This window comes from Symphalangus syndactylus, chromosome 4, assembly GCF_028878055.3.
Source record: "Symphalangus syndactylus isolate Jambi chromosome 4, NHGRI_mSymSyn1-v2.1_pri, whole genome shotgun sequence".
Lineage (NCBI taxonomy): Eukaryota > Metazoa > Chordata > Mammalia > Primates > Hylobatidae > Symphalangus > Symphalangus syndactylus.
This window is the reverse complement of record NC_072426.2, coordinates 146,704,257-146,725,856: the sequence shown is the minus strand read 5'-3', so window position 1 is coordinate 146,725,856 and position 21,600 is coordinate 146,704,257. Positions and strand designations below refer to the sequence as shown.

The following is a 21,600-nucleotide window of genomic DNA, read 5'->3' as shown; positions in this document are numbered from 1 at the left end:
TTTGATATTCTGACTAAAAGCATTTGATCAAGAAGACTCTCCTGGCTATCCCCATTATAGCCAGGGTTGCCCATCTGGGAATCCTAGCCATTCCCAAGTACATCATACCATTGAAATTGCATTCCAATATGAATGCCTCATGGAAGCATTTCTCTCCCTGCAGGAGAGGTAGCATCAGTTCACCCTCTTACACAACAGCTACTTGGTGATTCTGCTGTCTCTTCAAGGGCCTCACTGATGATTCCTCAGTAGAACCTGTTTTCCTGAGTCTTACTTCAGCAACATAAGGCTAAGTTTGGGTAAGAGAGGTTATGTTGTTCAACCCACTTGCAAAAACCATTCTAAGCATAAATGTCCAAGGTTCAGTGGATATCTTAAGGGAAACTTTATATAGTTTTAATCAAAGAGGAAACTCTTTTAGTGAGTTCAAAAATAGTTAAGTTAGTAAAATAGCTTGTTTTTTTTTAACTGATGAAAGATTTTAAAGGTAGTTTTAAGAGGTAATTTTGTCGCAGTTCATCACTATTTCAACAAGCATATTGTGAGTTAGTTTTCAATAAGTGCAATTATTTTGAGGCTCCTTTTGTCAAGGATACTCACATAAAACAAGTCCTACCTCTCTCCTGGGAAGATGTGAGCTGTGAAGGCCGAAACCAGCTGCTGCTTCTCCCCATACTGCCAGCCTCGGTGAGCCCAGAAGGAGTCAAGCCTGAGGGAAATGAGAGAAAGGGGTCAATCATGGAACACAGGAGCAGCAGATTCTAAATTAGAGTGAATGCATGAGCTCCCAGGTGGACATCAGAGGAAGAACTAATGCATGTTCCGTTTTTTTTCTCTCACAAGCTTAAGATGTCTGCTATCTGAAATTATTTATATCTGAGACATCTCTTCAGACATCATCTGATTGGAAGGATTTTGCTGTTTTTTGGTGTTTTTCTTAATTTTTCAATTTTGGGAGGTTTTTTTTTTTAAAAAAAGAAATACTAATTAGATCCCTTTACAAATTTAATTTCAGTACTTTGAATGTAATTGCTTAAATTCTGTATAAAATGTTTCTCTACTCATGAATCGGTCTTATCACTAATTTGTGAGGATTTTCTATTTCTAACAAACCTGATTGCACCTAAGAGTGATATATACCTACAGAAATAAACACACACATCATCATTATCATTATCATCATCATCATCACCGTTGTCATCATCATCTCATAAAAATACATAGCTGAACATATTTTCTGGAAATCTGTACATTACGTTTGGATGGTTTTACTTAAAATAGAAGCTCTATGTCACATAAAAGGTTCACTTTGGGAGGCTCCTGAGGCTGTCTCAAAGGAACAGGTGGTCTTCAGAGCAACATAAAGTGGGCTTGATAAAAGATCTGAGTAACAGCCCATCAGGAAAGAAAACAAAAAGGCCTTAAGGCTCCACGTACAGGAAAACAAAGAGTGGTTTCAGATTTGAGCCACAAATTAAAAACCATAAAGGCAGACTCTGTGATTGCAGGCCTTGGTGTGCAATTGAACTCCTTCTCAAATGGACAACTCCATGTAATGGACATCAGGATGAATGACAAGCAATTATAAGTTTGATAATGTTTAATAATTCTTCCCGGAAATGATAGGAAGTCCAGCTAGTAATAAACACATGTTTGAAAACACAAGGGATTTGGAGGCCAGGGTCCAAATGTGCTTCTTAGGGGAAAACCTTCCTAAGTGGCTCAGAACATGATCCAGAGACGATTAGATCATTACCAAGAGCTGCTGTGTACCACTTACAGGCAGCATTCATAAGCACAATGCCAAGCATATTGTATGGATTTCAGTGTTGCTGAATATAAAAATGAATCAACTATTTTGAGCAGCTATGAATTCAGACACAAGGAGACAAAATGGGCAACACAATAAGGGAAATTTAGACAGAATTAGACACATAGGGAAATAAGAGTAAAACAGAGTAAAGAGAGGATCCATCTACAGGGAATGTTGATTTGCCTTGGCACCATACCTCTGTTTAGATCTACCTGAGGTAAACAGGACGGATAGCTCTTAAAGTGGAATAAAGGCTAGTTTCCATTTTCCTCCTCATATTCACATATTTATATACATTTAAATCATGCAAACAAATTAACTCCATCTGTGTATGGCATCATCTTTATTTAGTAAGAATCACAGCAGACTTGTTTATAAATATGCAAAGGAAATGTGCAGTCCATTGCGCACACACCTCTCATCTCCCTTCCTGAAGTCCATGCTACTTGCTCCAGTTTCAGTGAAATGGAGACCAAGCAGAGATTTGATCTCTGTCAGGGCTGGAACTGCTTCTGGTTGTATTGACCTTCACTTTGCTCTGCCTACCTTCATATCAGGGTGTGCACGTGTGGTTCTCCCAACACTGCTGTCATCAGCAGGCTTCCATTCACCTCCATTCTCTTGAAATACTCTTCCTTTAACTTCCATGATGACACTCTCCTAATTTTTCCCCTACTTCTTTGGCTACCTCTTGTCAGTTTCCTTCCCAGTTCTCTACCCATCCCTTGAATAATTCTACTCTCAGTCCTATCATGAACTCTATAATCTATTCTAAGGGGCACTACAGTATAATGGTGGGAAACAAAGACACTAGAAACACACTGCCAGGGTCTCGCCATTTTCTGGCTGTGTGTGTGATTTGGGGCAGGTTACCTGACATCTCTGATGTTCCCCCCATTTATAAAATGGGACTAATAATAGTTCCTACTTCATAGGGTTGGAAGGAGAGTGAATGAGTTCAGACGTGTGAAATGCCTGGCACACAGTAAGAGCACAGTAACTTCTTAGTGGTACAACCATGACTTCAGCTATCATTTAGTTGAATAACTGTATTAGTTATTTAGTTGAGATTATTTGATATTGAGTTGATTGGTTGATGAACTAATTTTCTAGACCAGGCTTTTTCCTAAGCTCCAGGTCTGTTTAACCAACTGCCTACTAAACATTCTCAATTGTATTTAGGGTTCCTTAAACTCAACATTCACCGACTAACTCATTTCTATTTTCCCACTCCTCCTCCAGACAAAACTTTTGTATCTTTTTCCTAGATGAATAACAGCTCTTCCTTTTATATCCTTTTTCTAGATGATTAACAGTACCATCGTCCAAAGGCCCAAGCCTTTGGAAGTTAATAAAGTTTCCTATCTCTATGCTAAACATAAACACTTAATTGGTCATCAGGTCTTTTCAGTTTTCCTTCCTATCTTCTCTTCCGGACTACAGCAAAAGCTGGTATTCTCTGTCTTTAGTCTCCTTTCCTCCCGGGAAACCATCCTTCTTTCACACTGCAGTCAGGCTTTTCATCCTTTTTAATATGTTTACATCATCTTTCCATTCATCTTCAGGATAAAAACCATTTTTTTTAGCATGGCATATGAGGTAATTCATCAATTTGCTGCTTCTTATCTCTCAAATTTCATCTACTACCATCTTTGGTTTTAGCCAAATGAAACTACCTATAATCTCCGAAGTTGTCACCCTCTCTTTCACCTTCATGCCTTTGTAATTCAACCTGGAATGCCCTTTCCTCAATTGTCTGTCTAGATAATTCCAACTCCATTACAATATAATATCTCTAATTCCCAAAACACTACTCCTAATCAAATTTTTTAAAAACCTGAAAGACAGTTAACAGATGCTAGAATTCCAGTATAGTTTGCTGAAAACAGAATAAAATTTCTTTCGTGCCTTTATTTCTAAGACACAGAATACATTTCTTTTTTAGTCATCATTTTAGCTTTCCATTGACTAATAATGACTCTTTGGGTGAGAAATGGAAGGGGTGGAAGGTGAATTGGAACATATCTTCTACCAAAATTTTGTAAGAGATCTAGATGACTAGGAAAACTGTGAAAGGGAAAGAGGTGCACAGCTAGCTATTCCCCACTTTCCTCTTCTCTCTCTCTCTCTCTCACACACACACACACTTTTCTTAAGGGAAAAATCACTCTGTGTTCTTTTAAAATCCCTCAGGTTTTATGTTTTATTGCTACCAGAGTCTGCCTCCCCGAGGTTCTTGTATAGACTAGTTATTTCCCTCTGTAAAGAAGCTGTTCAGTTCGTTCTTGCCTGGTTTGGAACGAACTGAACACTTCCAAAGGAGGCAGTTCTTGCAGCCTCGTCTCCTTCCACTCCCCCCTTCCCCACAGTCCTGGCTGGAGCAGCGAGTCTGTCGATCCCAGGCCAGAGACAAGGCAGACAAAGGTTCATTTGTAAAGAAGCTCCTTCCAGCACCTCCTCTCTTCTCTTTTTGCCCAAACTCACCCAGTGAGTGTGAGCATTTAAGAAGAATCCTCTGCCAAGAAGACCAAAAGGAAAGAAGAAAAAGGTATGTAATTTTTTCTCTATAAAAAACATCTTATGTCAGTTGTTCTACTCCAAACTACTACTGTAGATTAGAACAGAAATGTATGTATGTGTTGAGTCAGAAGAGAAAGACAGAGATCCTCTGAGGAGATGGTGCAGGCACTTTGAAAAATATGCTTCCTAGTAGAAAGGCAAAAAATCAGATTAAAAGAGAACAGAAAATGTATATTTCTTCACTAGGAAAGTCATTTCATTATAGGTTTAAAAAGCGGCAGATTCTTCACTGTCATTTATTTAATGCCTAAATTCGCTCTGAATGTTGTCCCACACAACAGGACTTATCCCAGTCCTCAGAACTATGTGAGGATGATAAAGTATATAAGATTGTTTTAAATGCAGCAGCTATATTAGCTACACTACATGAAGTTAGCTGCAACATCTAAGAAAGAAAATGTTTTTTGCTTTTAAAAATCCTGATTCCTGAAAAGAAACCAGTACAAATGTGTGATACAAAGAGGGAATTCATTGAATTCATAACACAACAGTGTCTGTACTGCTAATATAAAGAGAACACTTTTCCCTCTGAAACTTAGAAAAATTCCTCTTTAAAATTCCTTAACTTAGTTACACAGGCTATGAAAAGCTCTCCCAAATGCTGGTCCTTTTCTCCAGTGATGATGATTTACTGTGTCCAGGAAAAGAAGGAGAATGATGCAAGACTGAATATTAATATCATCTTCTGGCATGCTCTACGAGCCTGATCACTTTTAGGGAGGATGTGGATTTTGTTTTTCTATGGATGAAGGTATCTTAGATATTTAAGATGATATGTCTGTTTTAAGGATCTTTAAGCAGCTTATTCACTTTTTAATACTGCTTCTGTTCTTTAACACATACTTTGGGAAATTTCACTTCGGGACTCAGTCATTCTAACCAAAACATCTTCTAAGGGCTCAGTCATTCTAACAAAAATGTCTTCTAAAGAAGTTAATAAGAAAAAAAGAGAACTTTAAAAAAACAGTGATTTTCATCTTCCAAGAGAGATGAGTGGAAAACATCACAGACTGGGCAGCAATTTTAATCTCTCCCAACTACAATTTTGATATTTCAAATGTCAAGTTCTGGGCTGGAGTTTTCATTTGCTTTTGCAGCTTTGCTTCTCTCTGGCTGCTTTTTTGAAAGCAATCCTAAAATGGACTGTCTTTTCTGTCTAATTCATCAACTCTGTTTCATGCCACTGCTCTTAATACCAGTTCCCAGAACTGACATCAGCTGCATGTATAAGCATTTGCACCATAAATGTCTGAACACTTAAACTGCATGGTCCTCTTAGTTTTGGCAATTAAATGGGATAATTTTTCTTTTTAAGTCTCCATTTAACTCCAGCTATTCAAAAGCTTGCTTGTGCTAGATGCCCTCAGACAGAATCAAAATTTCAATTCCCTACCAAAGGATGGTAGCAATGATTTACTGTTTAGTTGGAAATGCCTTGCTCATAATCCTGTATCCTCTGCAATGATCTATTAAAACTTACAACACTATTAGGATATAAATGCTATCATACAACATTTGGAACAATGTTAATTACATAAAATCGAATTAAAAAAATGGATAACTACCTAAGCTTCTCTTGCTCACTCCTTCTAATTTTTAGTATGTAACTTTGTTTTCTTTTGTAATTTGGGTGTACTCCAGGAGGGATTTTAAGTAAATGTACCTCAACTAAAAAAGAAAAAAAAAAGACCAATTTTTTTCAAATTGGCCAAAATCATTTCACTCTTGTTGGCACTTGAACATATATGGTTTTGATGGATTGCCAAGGATTAAGTTTGGTATCCTTTAATGAAAACAGCAACCAATGTATCCCAGGAACACACTGGGTCAGAAATTTTTCCATTTGCTAAATAATAGTTAAAGCTATTTATCTGTACTTAAGGAATAAGTCTGCATTTAAGACATATAATTTATTTTATTTTATTTTATTTTATTTTATTTTATTTTATTTTAATTTTATTTTTTTGAGACGGAGTCTGGCTCCATCGCGCAGGCTGGAGTGCAGTGGTGCAATCTCGGCTCACTGCAACCTCTGCCTCTGCGGTTCAAGTGATTCTCCTGCCTCAGCCTCCTGAGTAGCTGGGACTACAGGCACATGAAACCAGTCCCAGCTAATTTTTGTATTTTTAGTAGAGACGGGGTTTCACCATGTTGGCCAAGATGGTCTCAATCTCGACCTCGTGATCTGCCCACCTTGGCCTCCCAAAGTGCTGGGATTACAGGTGTGAGCCACTGTGCTGGGCCAAAACGTGTAATTTATTATGTGTACACACACACACTCACACACACACACACACACAACTACCAGTAGGTACTTGCTAGGTGTGGAACTTTCCATTGTAGTATGTGACTTAGACTGAGGCAAAAAAATGATTTTATGCTCTGGCATGGACACAGAAGAGGTATGTGGTATGGCAATTTACTTACTTATTTTTCCAGCAATGTATTTGTTCATTTCACTGAAGGAAATTTTTTGAACACTTACTGTGCGCTCAGCATTGAAGCAGGCACTCTGCTTCAATACAAAAGAAGTAGAAGTTACAGTCCTTGCTGCCTTGATGCTGGCATCTCCTCTTCCAGTCCTCTGAATATTGAATTGCCCTGGGCCTCAGCCCTTTGCCTTATCTCTTCTGGGTCTACCCTTGCTGCCCTGCCAGACCCATAGCTATAGATACTATCAATAAATATCCTGATTACTCTCAAATTTGTATTTTCACCCCTGATCTTTAGACTCACATTCAACTGCCTACTCAACATCTTCACTTGGATATCGAACAGGCATCTCAAACCTAACTTGTCTAAAAACTCATTCCTGGATTCCCCCCAAAATTGGCTCCTTCCAATTCTTCCTCAGTTCAACAAATGGCAACATCATTCAAGCCAAAAGCCCAAGAGTCATCCTTGATTCTTTCCCTCTTGCCTCATATCTCCCATGAGTTCTCACCAAAAGCCTCTTTTCTTTTATTTCCAATCTTGTCCCACCACAATACATCTTCACAGACCAGCCAGGGATTTTTTAAAAAGGCATAAATCAGATCATGCTACTGTTCTGTCAAACTCTTCCAATGGCTTCTTAGTATACTCAATAAAATCTAAACTCTTTATCATATCTTCCAGGCCCTTTATGATTGTTCCCAATCTTCCTTCTTGGCTATAGGTAAATTCATATAACAACCAATTCACTAAATAATTAATCAGCTCTCTGAATTTTTCACTCCCCATATCCAATTGTAGTTATATTCTCCAAATGGTTAACCAGCTTATAAAAATGCTGACAATGACAAGGCATTATTTGCTCAAATTCACAGTTCTTGTAGGACAGATTATATATAAGTGCTTTGGGAACATAGAGCAAGGGAGCTATGAGAGTAGTATTGTCTGAAATCAGGGAAGGATTAGAAGATATGGGTGTGAGGTTTGTCCTTTATGGATGCTTTGGTCAGAAATTAATATCAAGGGAAGGGGTGAGAAGGAATAACAAGGCAGAGACACATACATAGGATTAAAGAGATGACTGGCTTGACTGCCTGGCTAGCTGAACAGGAATAAATGATTGGCGTGGAGACAAAATGAAAGGAAGGCCTTAGGTTAGCCCAAGAAGTCCACATATTCTTTTAGACAACATAAAACCTCTATAGGCTCTCGCCTAGAATAAAAAATGTGTTTTTGGAAAATCATTCATTTTCAAGTATGGGCCAAGCATTGTATTAGCCACTGGTGTATGGTAGTGAACAAAATAAATTGCTGTCATGGAGCCTTTGATCTAATGAGAATGACAGACATAAAATGAGTAAATTCACAAATATATCATTTAAATTGTGATAAATATCATTAAGGAAAAGAAAAGGGTACTATGAAAGAACAAGGTTGAAACTACCTTAGATTGAAAGGCCATTGAAGGAATGACATTTAAACTGAGACCTAAAAGTCAAAAAACCAGCCAAAAAAAGAACATTCCTGATAGAGAGAGCAACATTTAGAAAGACCATAATGGAAGAAAAAGATTTCTTTTTAATTATAAGGAAATACTCTATACATCTTTATTGTTAAATGCAAACAAAAAAGCATAAGAAAATATGAAACTCATTAATAAAGATAAGTGTATATACAAATACTGACTACTATATTACTAAAATGGTGGTGGTTGAATTCCATTTGATTCTAGCATAAAAGTTAAAAGACAAAAGTATTAAAATAACTATAATTTAAAATATGTTTATGGATACACAATATAAATAGATGTAAATTGTGACATCAAATAACATAGTGTGGTGAGAGATAATTAAAAGTGTAGAGTTTTTGTATGTGATTGAAGTTAAGTTGTTATTACCTCAAAACAGACTTATAATTATATATATATTTTTTGAGACAGAGTCTCTCTCTGTCACCCAGGCTGGGGTGCAGTGGCACCAATCTCGGCTCACAACCTCTGCCTCCTGGGTTCGAGTGATTCTCCTGCCTCAGCCTCCCAAGTAGCTGGGACTACAGGCGCTCGCCACCACACCCGGCTAATTTTTTGTATCTTTAGTAGAGACAGGGTTTCACCATGTTAGCCAGGATGGTCTCCATCTCCTGACCTCGTGATCTGCCTGTCTTGGCCTCCCAAAGTGCTGGGATTATAGGCGTGAGCCACTGCACCCGGCCAATTATAAAATATTTTATGTAAGCCTCATGGTAACCACAATGGAAATACCTATAGCAGTTTACACAAAAGAGAAAGGAATCAAAGCATATCAGGAAAAAGAAAAGAAGAAGAAGAAGAAAACAACCAACAAAACACAAAGGAAGACAAGGCAGGGGGAAAAAGCACCAAAGAACTAACCACAAGACACCTAGAAACAATAAGCTAAATGGCAATAGTAAATTCTTCCCTATCAATAATAACTTTACATGTAAATGGATTAAACTCTCCAATCAAAAGACTTAGGGTAGCTGAAAGAAAAGAAAACAATATATAACTATATGATTTCTACAAGTGACTTACTTAACATTTAAGGACACATACAAGCTGAAAGTAAAGAAATGAAAAAAGATACTCCATGCATATGGTAACTAAAAGAAAGCAGAGTGGACTATTTCATATCTAACAAAATAGACTATAAGTAGAAAACTGTCACAAAAGACAAAGAAGAAAATATAATGATGAAAGGGTCAACCCACCAGGAAGCTATAACAATTATAAATATATACGCACTCAACATCAGAGCACATAAATATATAAAACAAATATTGACAGAACGAAAATGAGAAATAGACAGCAACACAATAATAGTAGGAAACTGCAATACTCCACTTTTAGTAATGGTTAGAATAGCCAGACAGAAAATCAACAAGGAAAGAGTGGACTTCAACACCAGTATAGACCAAATGGACCTAACAGACATATATAGGACATTCAGTTAAATAGCAGAAGAATATACATTCTTCTCAAGTACATACAGAAAATTCTCCATGGTAGATCACATATTAGGTCACTTAAACCATGATCTACAAAAAGCCCACTGGAAGATATCATTTATATATGCTGGATTGTGACGCACTGTAACACTGCAATGTCTTGCTCCATTAAATCTGAAAATATATAAAATGAAGTAGATCTCATTTTAGTCTTTTCTTTCAGTAGTGTTTGGAGGTAGGAATTAAGTTGGATATTGACAATTCTAAGGAAATATATAGCCAAAGCCAAAAATGGCCAACTCAAATTAGAATTTGAGACAAAGAAACTCTGAAACTCTTAGGAGTATGAAGAAATACTTTGTTTCTAACCTAAAGGAAAAAAAAAGCAACGAACGTATTTATTTAAAAATCCATTATCTTATCTAAAATGATTTACCTTTAAAATATACCTAATCACTAAAAACTTCATACCAAAAATGTTTATTCCACAATATTGCTTTCTTTCTTTCTTTCTTTCTTTCTTTCTTTCTTTCTTTCTTTCTTTCTTTCTTTCTTTCTTTCTTTCTTTTTTTTTTTTTTGAGACAGAGTCTCGCTCTGTCATGCAGGGTGGAGTGCAGTGGCTTGATCTCCGCTCACTGCAACCTCTGTCTCCCAGGTTCAAGCCATTGTCATGCCTCAGCCTCCCAAGTAGCTGGGATTACAGGCACACGCCACCATGCCTGGCTAATTTTTGTATTTTTAGTAGAGACAGGGTTTCGCCACGTTGGGCAGGCTGGTTTCAAACTCCTGACCTTAGGTGATCTGCTGGGTTTGGCCTCCCAAAGTGCTGGGATTACAGGTGTGAGCCACCACGTCTGGCTATTCCACAATATTGTTTTCTTTCCAAATACGATGTCTTCCATGTTTTCCCTCTTTCCAAGGAAGGAAAAATACTTTGGCACCTGTTAATGAGATAAAATCTGAATGGCTCTGGATTCTAATTCTGATTCCTCCACTATTTTGCTATTCTTCCTTTACTATGGTAGTCTCCATTTTCTTCACATCTAATACAGAAACCAGAGAAGTCTAATTAGATAGATATTTAATATTCTATAGTTCTCTGCAAATCCTGTACTTGAAAAATTATCTCCTGGAAGAGAAATTAGAATTGTTGGTATGACTTCAGGGTTCAAACTAGGATTGGTGGGTGGAAGCTACAGAAAAGTATTTTACAATAAGGGAAATGTTAGAACTGTATCAATGGGATATGTTGACTTAGTTAATAATGAGTTTCCCATCATGGTATGAATTCATGGAAGGCTAGATGATTATAAGGCAGGAATTCAAGCCTTTGTTTTCAACTGCAGCTAAAAGGAAGTAGTCTATGTGGGATGAAAATCCAAGCATTACTAAAAATTTGCAACAATAATGGGTACTAAACTACTTCTGGAAGTTAAAAAACAATCAAACTATAAACATATCTGTACACTATCATCTGTCACTATCAACATAAATGGGTTTTTTGTTTCTGTCAGGATGGGACCCAGGTTCTTTGACAATGTTGTTAGGATGTAAGACAATGTAAGGCAAAGAACCACTGTATTCAATTATGTTATTTGTTCTAGAAATTTGCCTGAATTTATACCACCTTAAAAAACAGTTGTTCTCTACTGAATGTTCAAAATATATATGGCTTTGGGTACTTCTTAAATGCAGATTCCAGCTCTCACCAACACCTCCTCCCTGCCTACAGCATGTGCATGACTGTGTGTGTGTATGTGTGTATCAAGGTCTCACTCTGCCACCCCCAGTAGAGCAGTGGCACAATCATGGTTCACTGCAGCCTCAAACTCCTGGGCTCAAGTGATCCTGAGTAGCTGGGACTACAGGCACATGCCAGCATGCCTGGCTAATTTTTTAATTTTTTGTAGATACAGGGTCTTACTATGTTGCTTAGACTGGTCTCAAACTTCTGGGTTCAAGCAATCCTTGTACATAGGCCTCCCATGCTGAGATTACAGGCATGAGCCACTGTGCCTGGCCCAGAAGCCTGCGCATTTGATTTTTAACAAATATTCCAAATGGTTTTTTATCATTGATGGTCATAAAACTACACTTTGAGAAACACAAACAGGATTGTAGAAAAGCCCAACTCTCATTCTTTCTATCCAAAAGTTTATAAGCATGCTACAGAACTTCATTCAGATGAATTCGATCTTTAAAAAACAAACATTGACAGGCCGGGCACGGTGGCTCATGCTTGTAATCCCAGCACTTTGGGAGGCCGAGGCGGGCAGATCACGAGGTCAGGAGATCGAGACCACGGTGAAACCCCGTCTCTACTAAAAATACAAAAAATTAGCCAGGCGTGGTGGCGGGCGCCTGTAGTCCCAGCTACTCGGAGAGGCTGAGGCAGGAGAATGGCGTGAACCCGGGAGGCGGAGCTTGCAGTGAGCCGAGATCGCGCCACTGCACTCCAGCCTGGGCGACAGAGCGAGACTCCATCTCAAAAACAAAACAAAACAAAACAAACAAAAAAACAAACATTGACACATTTTGGTCTTTCTTCTATTTCAGGGCGAAAAGCCAAAATGAAATTGATGGTACTTGTTTTCACCATTGGGCTAACTTTGCTGCTAGGAGTTGGAGCCATGCCTGCAAATCGCCTCTCTTGCTACAGAAAGATACTAAAAGATCACAACTGTCACAACCTTCCGGAAGGAGTAGCTGACCTGACACAGATTGATGTCAATGTCCAGGATCATTTCTGGGATGGGAAGGGATGTGAGATGATCTGTTACTGCAACTTCAGCGAATTGCTCTGCTGCCCAAAGTAAGGAAATGGTATCACAAAGTATTGCCTGGAAATGTATGCAGAACAACTTTTAGCTACATCTTCATAATAGGTTTGCTGAAATTAATAACCCTTTTAGTAAAATCCTGTTCAAATCCCAGCTCTTTTCTAGAATAATCACTATTGTGTAAAGAACTAAGTATTTTCATTTAAATGAAAGTTCAAATGGAATTTAGCTGAGTTTAATAAAAGTAAATGAAATCCAGAAAATAATACTTCAATCTATTAAATTCTAAACTCCCCATCTGATTTTTACCCCCCCAAAAATAAAAATCTACCAGTAGCAGAAGTCAATCTCAAGGTTGAAATCTTAAACCAACTTGAAAACCAGTAAAAGGTTTTAGATAAAAGATCCCAGTGAGGCTGGGCCCGGTGGCTCACCCCTGTAATCCCAGCACTTTGGGAGGCTGAGTTGGGCAGATCACCCGAGGTCAGGAGTTCGAGACCAGCCTGGCCAACATGGTGAAACCCCATTTCTCCTAAAAATAAAAAATTAGCTGGGCGTGGTGGCACGTGCCTGTAATCCCAGCTACTCAGGAAGCTGAGGCAGGAGAATTGCTTGAACCTGAGAGGCTGAGGTTGCAGTGAGCCGAGATTGCACCATTGCACTCCAGCCTGGGCAACAAGAGTGAAACTCCATCTCAAAAAAAAAAAAAAAAAAAAAAACAACAACAACAACAAAAAACTCAGTGAATGGATCAAGTAATTAACTGAACAGAAAAGTTTAGTAATGGTCAAAAATAAATTTCTAGTTCTATGTATAAGTTAACCAGAAATGAACTAGATAGAAGTTCAAGACAATTTATCTACCATTGTTTTCTACTTATATTTTAAGTTTAAATATTTATTGATTTATCTACTATCGTTTTTTACTTAAAATACAAGTATACGTGGTGAAACTGTGTCTCTACAAAAATACAAAAAAAATTAGCCAGGCATGGTGGCACATGCCTGTAATCCCAGCTACTTGGGAGGCTGAGACAGGAGAATCACTTGAACCCAGGAGGAGGAGGTTGCAGTGAGCCTATATCGTGCCATTGCACTCCAGCCTGGGCGACAAAGCAAGACTTAATCTCAAAAAAAAAAAAAAAAGGTATAAAATGATGGTAGATAAATTAGTAAATATTTTTAGTTCTTGATTTTAAAATAATCTCCCCCTGGTTATTGATGAATCTTTCAAATCCCATGGTCTTGGATATTTCATATTGAAATTAGCTTTTTCAAATTACTTTCAACAGATGTCATCATATTTTCATCCAAGAAATCTGTGAAATATAAAATGTAGATATAACCATCTTACCAAGGAAAGGTACAGAGTTGAAATGACCAGTACTATCCCACATAACTAGCTAATATCAACACTGGGATTAGAACCCACGTGTTCTGATTCAGAACAGATTTTTCATCTACCAAGCTAGCTGGTTCTCAAAGTGTGGTTCCCAGAACAGCAGCTTCAGCATCACCTGAGTTTTTAAAATTGCATATCCATCCTTGGACTCCACCCCAGACCTACTGAATCAGAAACTCTGGAGGTAGGACCCAGCAATTATGGTTTTTTGTTTGTTTGTTTGTTTGAGACGGAATCTTGCTCTGTCGCCCAGGCTGGAGTGCAGTGGCATGATCTCGGCTCACTGCAAGCTCTTCCTCCCGGGTTCATGCCATTCTCCTCCCTCAGCCTCACGAGTAGCTGGGACTACAGGCACCTGCCACCATGCCCGGCTAATTTTTTTTTTTTTTTGTATTTTTTTAGTAGAGATGGGGTTTCACCGTGTTGGTCAGGATGGTCTTGATATCCTGACTTCATGATCCGCCCGCCTTGGCCTCCCAAAGTGGTGGGATTACAGGCGTGAGCCACCGTGCCTGGCCGGGACCCAGGAATTACGTTTTAACAAAACTGCCAGGTGATTCTAATGCATAGTAAAGTTTAAGAATCACTGTACTAAACAATGATGCCAAGAACTTGAGTTAATTAATCTCATGAAGTGACAATTTTTCCTGTACTACATAAATGAAATGCCAACTAATATTAAAATGCCATGTTTGCTTTTTTTATATTACTTGAAAACAGTTTACTGAAATGGACTTACATTTATATTATGATATAATTTTGTGATTATCTCTGTTAACGGATGAGAACAGCAGTGTGGATAAACTTGATTTTGGGAAAATCAAAGAGAAATACTGCTAAGTATATTTCTAATAAGCCATAATTATAATATCACCTTGCATTTGTATATAATTTTGTATTATTCCATGCATTTTTATAATTACTTTATGTGATCTTTTCAACCAGGGGAAGTTGAGTAGCTTTGTGACATTTCTCCTTTCCCCATAAAACCTAGAAATTTACTTAATAAACAAGAAATGTTGAATCTTCTGTTTCCTAACTGCAGATTTAAACTTCATGGCCTATCCTCATATAAGAGACATGAAATTGTATACATGACCATAAAGTTTTGAAATTACCTAATATTTCTTTTTCTTCGTAGATAAATGATAGCATGATATCAATGGCAAATGCAGGGAAGGCAGACAAATCGATTACCTTTTTGGTCTTTGTTGCTTCTGTGGCAAGTCCTCCCACTCATCTCTTTACATTTTAGTCACCTAAAAAGAATAGTCATAACTGAAATCCTGGAAATCACTGTCTATTTTTAATCTAGAAAAGACTAACTAATATCTTAGCCTTAAGGTTAATTTAATTGATGCTCTACTTTCTTTCAGAGACGTCTTCTTTGGACCAAAGATCTCTTTCGTGATTCCTTGCAACAATCAATGAGAATCTTCATGTATTCTGGAGAACACCATCCCTGATTTCCCACAAACTGCACTACATCAGTATAACTGCATTTCTAGTTTCTATATGGTGCAATAAAGCATAGATTCTATAAATTCTTACTTGTCTAAGACAAGTAAATCTGTGTTAAACAAGTAGTAATAAAAGTTAATTCAATCTAATTTTTCTCTGTGGACATTGTTGGCATTGGTTAAAAATTTTGCCTAGAAAATGTAATCTATGAGGTGTTCATTATAATCAGTTAAAGAGTTCTGTCCCCCAGATGAAGAGCCATAGGCATGGCTCAAGGATTGAAAATACTTTCAGTCCTTAGTTGACAGTTATTAACCATATATTGAAAGAACCAGGTATAAGTTGAGATTATTGGAAGGGAGCTAGAAATTTTCTAGTAAGGAGGAAAAAGAGACCAGCCTGGGCAACATAGTGAGACCCCCTCTTTACAAAAAAATTTAAAAATTAGCAGGTTGTGCGTGCCCACATATGTAGTTCTAGTTGCTCGAGAGGGTCATTTGAACCCAGGATTTCGAATCTGCAGTGAGCTATGATTGCACTACTGTACTCTAGCCTGGGTGACAGAGCAAGACCCTGTCTCAAAAAAAAAAAAAAAGAAAAGGGAACAATATTTGAGCATATATTATGTATCCTAATAACTTTAAGTACATTTCAGGCTGGGACTGGTGTAATCCTAGCATTTTGGGAGGCCAAGGCGGGAAGATCACTTGAGTCCAGGAGTTTGAGACCAGCCTGGGCAACATAGTGAGATCCTGTCTTTACAAAAAAATTTAAAAATTAGCTGAGCATGGCAGCATGCACCTGTAGTCCCAGCTATTGGGGAGGCTGAGGTGGGAGGATCACTCGAGCCCAGAAATTCAAGGCTGCAGTGAGCTAAGATGATGCCACTGAACTCCACCATCGAACCACAGAGCGAGACTCTGTCTCAAACAAACAAAACCCAAGAACTTTAAACACATTTCATTTTACTCTCTCAAAAAACAACAACAAAAGCCTTCAAGGTAAATATTCTCAGCCGCATTTTTCAGCTGCTAACTCAAGTTTAAGATATTTGCTAAAAATCAAGGCAGATTTTCAGAAGAGTTCCAATTCCAAAGCCCATATGCCACACACAGATGTATCCTTAAAAACCATGATACATTTCCTAAAGTATCCATTTTTCTTAAGAATAACAAAACACACATTAAAAGAAACATAATGGATGAGAATTTAAAAGTCTCATACATTTTAAAAGTAAATAAAACAGGCAATTTCAAAGGTATTTTCTGATCGTTAGAGGAGACAGCTTTGGATTATGCCCCATATCTTAAGAGGTATGTGATTCATATTGCCATCAGAGGTAATGTCAGAAAGTCTTTCATGTTATAAAAATGTATTCAAAGCCTGCTAAGTGCCAGCCATTATTAAGATCTAGGGATACAGTAATGAATAAAATGGACTTATCCTCTTGGAACTTGTGCTCTAACAAAGGTGTGATTGTTATAAACAAATAATTATTTATAAATGTGAAGCCTGCTACAGAGAAGCATAGGGTGCTATACAAAGTATTGTGGGGAAACGTTTGAGAAACACCGTACCACACAGGCAATCTAGGAGATATCATTTTATGAATAAAAGTGACATTATTTCATTAAAATATATCCTTGGAGGTCCCTGATCTGTTTCTGAAGACCACACCCAGAACAGCATCTGGTATCTAATCTGTGTTTAGTAAGTGTTACTGGGCTGGAAGACCACACCCAGAACAGTGTCTGGTAGCTAATCTGTGTAAATAAGTGTTACTGGACTGGACCAAACAATTTTGAGGTAGTCACAATTCAGTGTCTTAAAGTGTATATGAACACGGCTGGGTGGGGTGGCTCACGCCTGTAATCCCAGCACTTTGGGAGGCCAAGGCGGGCTTATCACGAGGTCAGGAGATCAAGACCATCCTGGCTAATACAGTGAAACCTCGTCTCTAGTAAAAATACAAAAAAAAAAAAAAATTAGCTGGGCGTGGTGGCGGGTGCCTGTAGTCCCAGCTATTTGGGAGGCTGAGGCAGGAGAATGGCGTGAACCTGGGAGGCGGAGCTTGCAGCGAGCTGAGATCGTGCCACTGCACTCCAGCCTGGGCGAAAGAGCGAGACTCTGTCTCAAAAAAAAAAAAAAAAAAAAGTGTATATAAACACAAGTCAGAACATGTTTTCGAACAGTGTAAGCTCCTATAAAATACATGAAGTGAAACTGTAAAATAATATAGATAGGTAGGTAGATGGATAATATTAGTTGTTTTATCAAGATAGCATGTGATTTGATTGGCCTTTCTTTCTTCACTGAATCGACTGGTAATGAAATCAGCCTAATTCAATAATGAAAGTTTCATATCCATTCTGGAACAATGCATAGAATAGGTAAATAAAAAAAAAACTATTAGCAAACCAGTTTTATTTTCTACTTGGTAGGAACCCTCCTTCAGGGGGAAAAAGCATTAAAGATCCAGTGTCTCCATTTACAAATGACACATCAGCATAAGGACATATGTGAGAAAACAATGGCTTTTTAATAAGTGTTCCCTTATTACTGCAATCAAAGCCTGGTAAGAAAAATTGTATCTAACAAAGCTAAATATTTAATAAATAAAATTTTATAAATTATTCATCATAACGTCTCCTTTCTGAAAATATGAAATTCAGTTATTTCTTTTAGAAATGAATGCATTATACAAGTACACAGCCTTCTTTATATTACAAAATAAATGTAAAAACACACATTCACACAACTTACCTTATACAACTATTTCTCTGACTTGGTCAATGCATTTTTAAAAACAATAGATTTTTTTTTTTTGAGACTGAGTCTCACTCTGTCACCCAGGCCAGAGTACAGTGGCACAATCTTGACTCACTGCAACCTCTGCCTCCCGGGTTCAAGTGATACTTGTGCTTCGACCTCCTGAGTAGCTGGGACTACAGGCACTTGTTACCATACTCAGCTAATTTTTGTATTTTTTAGTAGAAATGAGGTTTCGCCATGTTGGACAGGCTGGTCTCGAACTCCTGGCCTCAAATGATCTGCCTGCCTTGGCCTCCCAAAGTGTTAGGATTACAGGCATGAGTTTTTCCAATAGATTTTAGTTATAAGACAACTAAGCTTTTATTAAAATTTTATTATTCTTCTAAACACTGTCTTGCAGCAACTGAATGAGATAGGTACTGATATTATCCTTGTTCTATGGACAAAAAAGCTAAGGTTTAAAGATATTAAGTAGTTTGTCTAAGTTTACATTATCAGTGAGCAATTGAGCCAGATTTTGAATATGGCCAGTCTTGCACTAGCATCTAGAGTCTTAACCACTATGTTGTTTAACAGCATTACCTAATCTATTATTTCCTTTACAGAAATGCAAATTTTTACTTGGATAGGACACACAATTGTACATTTCAGATAGCTCATATATGCTAAAAGCTTACTGAACAAGTATTTCTGTATTTTTATTTTTGACTTTCTATATCATTGTTCTTATTGTGAATCCCACGTTACTGAGCACAAAGTTGACAGTAATACATACTAATAGCTCACCTCTTTTTGATTAAAATTCATCTTTTCTTCATCATAATTTGTAGAGACTTGTTGAATATTTTTGTTTGCTGGGATTAGGTACTGATCCTAAAGGATTATTAGAGAATTGGAAGGAAGATGGAGAACCAAAACAATGAGCAACAACTATTGGGGGAAAAAAAAGACAAGGTAGGAATATTCACAGATCATTTTGTGACTTTAATGTCCTTATAATTATCAAAAGGTACATATAAGTTATTTCCATAATAAATCATTTTTGGTAAAATATTATAGCAGATGTTTTTAAAATATAAAACTCTCTATAAGTAAAGCACTACAGGCTTCAAAATAATTTTCCCAAAAGGAAAAAAATCAAATTCATGTATTTCTAAATCAATCTTGCATTGACAGTCTAAGCCTAAACTTTTCTCTCAAAAATTTGAAGAGAAACTGGTATTAGAAAATTAAAGTAAATTGATACTCAATTTACTTATATGCAATGGTATCACCATAAAATGCTCATCTTTGTATGGTGGTGTATCTGGAGAAAAATGTGTAGAATATACTTACCTGATATATTCTAAGAACTTTAAAAGCCATAGTATATTTTCAAGAGTTTATGTGATCTATATTTTCAGAGGTTAAGAAGTCAAATGATAAGTCCATTGGATATAATGTATAAAAAGCTGATTTGATATCTACATTTAGTATCATTAAAGTATATATACACAATTACATATATATACTATATATAAAATATATATTCATATATGTAATAATCTGGTAGCAATTAATATGACTATTATTTGAGAACTATAGTTGACTGTGTAGACTATTAATGCAACTAGGACAATATACATACAATAAACTCAAGTGTACAGCAAGCATCAGCTCTTAGCTAGAAAGAAATGCAAGGAATTCATAATCGCAATGGAATAAATTCTATAGTAAGCAGTATTCACCCTTAAAAATATACATATAAGTATAAAAACAGCAAATTTTCCTCTGAATATTAGCTTTCCTGCATCCATTATTTTAGCTTATAAGCAAAACCTTGCTTGACATTTAAAAAATAACTCCACTAAATGAATAAACAATAACATGACAAAAATTTATTCTTGAACCACCATCACTTGCTTAGATATCATAATCTGCATCTTACTATTAAAACGTTATGTAAATATGTGCAAATTATAAACAAAAAAGCTGGGATGGCTATACTAATAACAGACAAAGTAGATGTTAAGCAAAAACATGTTACAAGAGCAAAGATGGACATTTTATATTGTTAAAAGTTTCAATTTATCAAAAAGATATAACAATTATAAACATATATGCACCATATGACAGCCAGAAAATATATAAAACAAACCTTTAGAAAACTGAAGGGAGAAATATACAGTTCTACAATAATAGTTGGAGACCTTAATGCCTCACTTTCCACAATTGATAGACAAGTAGAAAGAAAACCAATAAGGAAGTAGGAGGCTTGAACAATACTATAAAACCAACTAGACCCCAGAGACATATACAGAACATTCCACTCAACAACAGCAGAATACAGTCTTCTCAAGTACACATGGGACATTCTTCAGGATAGACTATATGTTCTTCCATAAAACAATTATCTATAAGCTTAAAAAGACTAAGGTAATACATACTATCTTTTTGAACCACAATAAAATGAGTAATCAATACAGAAAGAAAACTAGAAAATTCACAAATACCTGGAACTAAGCAATATACTTGTTCACAAAAAGTATATTGTTTCATAACAAATATATTGCTTAGTTCCAGGTATTTGTGAATTTTTAGTGGTTTAAAGAATAATCACTAGAGAAATTAGATACTAATTTAAGAAGACTGAAAACAAAAACAAACATTCCAAAACTTACAAGATGCAGGAAAAGCTGTATTCAGAGAAAAATTTACAGCTGTAAATGCCTGCATTAAAAAAGAAAAATATCAAATCAACCTAAATTTACACATTAAGAAAATAGACAAAGAAGAGCAAACTAAATCCAAAGCCAGCAGAAGATAATGAAGATCTGAAAAGAGAAAAATGAAATAGAGAAAAAAATATAATCCATGAGATCAAAGAAAATACCAACAAAATTGATAAATCCTTAGCTAGACTACTAAGAAAAAAGAGAGAAGACATAAATAAGTAGAATCAGAAATAAAGGTAGGGATATTACTGCTGACCTTACAGAAATTCAAAGTATTATACGAGAATTATTGGAACAATTTGTATGACAACAAATTAGATAATCTAGGTGAAATAGACAAATTCCATGACTTACCAAAAATAACTTAAAAGAAACACAAAGTCTCAACAGACCTACACATAACAAAAAGACCTATATACGTAAAAAGATTAAATCCATCAAAACTCTTCCATCGAAGAAATAGCCTAGACCAGATAGGTTCACCCATAAGTTCCGTCAAACATTTAAAGATGAATTAATATCATTCTTACTCAAAAATCTCCAAAAATAGAAGAGGAAAGAATACTTCCTAACACATTCTATGAGGCTAGCATTATCCTGATACCAAAGTCAGATAAAGATACCATAAGAAAACTATAGACCAATCTCCCTTTTGAGTATAGATGCAAACACCCTCAACAA

At 36.6% G+C, this 21,600-nt stretch overlaps 1 protein-coding gene and 2 long non-coding RNA genes across 3 annotated transcripts in view; 1 reads left to right on the top strand and 2 right to left on the bottom strand.

The window, feature by feature from the left end:
* The window catches only part of LOC129481253 (uncharacterized), a 94,659-nt gene extending 82,356 nt beyond the window's left edge, over positions 1–12,303 (bottom strand). The window contains exons 1-2 of the long non-coding RNA XR_010120616.1: positions 10,583–12,303; positions 617–709 (exon numbers count right to left, since the gene is read on the bottom strand). This is a non-coding gene — a long non-coding RNA (uncharacterized lncRNA). The remainder of the gene's footprint in view (positions 1–616; positions 710–10,582) is intronic.
* SCRG1 (stimulator of chondrogenesis 1) lies at positions 4,070–15,582 on the top strand. Its single transcript, XM_055276425.2, has 3 exons — positions 4,070–4,361; positions 12,348–12,603; positions 15,349–15,582. The coding sequence occupies exons 2-3, from the start codon at positions 12,362–12,364 to the stop codon at positions 15,401–15,403; spliced, it is 297 nt and encodes a 98-aa protein (XP_055132400.1). The 5' UTR covers positions 4,070–4,361; positions 12,348–12,361; the 3' UTR covers positions 15,404–15,582.
* Positions 14,853–20,724, bottom strand: LOC134736525 (uncharacterized). The gene is made up of 2 exons (XR_010120617.1): positions 18,992–20,724; positions 14,853–15,231 (listed from the first exon to the last, which is right to left on the bottom strand). It is a non-coding gene; the product is annotated as an uncharacterized lncRNA (long non-coding RNA).
* Positions 20,725–21,600: the final 876 nt, after the last annotated feature.

Excerpts from the sequence above, each read along its gene's own strand:
- SCRG1 (XM_055276425.2), top strand. The coding sequence starts at position 12,362 with ATGAAATTGATGGTACTTGTTTTCACCATTGGGCTAACTTTGCTGCTA. Across the intron at positions 12,604-15,348 it reads GAATTGCTCTGCTGCCCAAA|AGACGTCTTCTTTGGACCAA; the intron begins GTAAGGAAATGG and ends ACTTTCTTTCAG.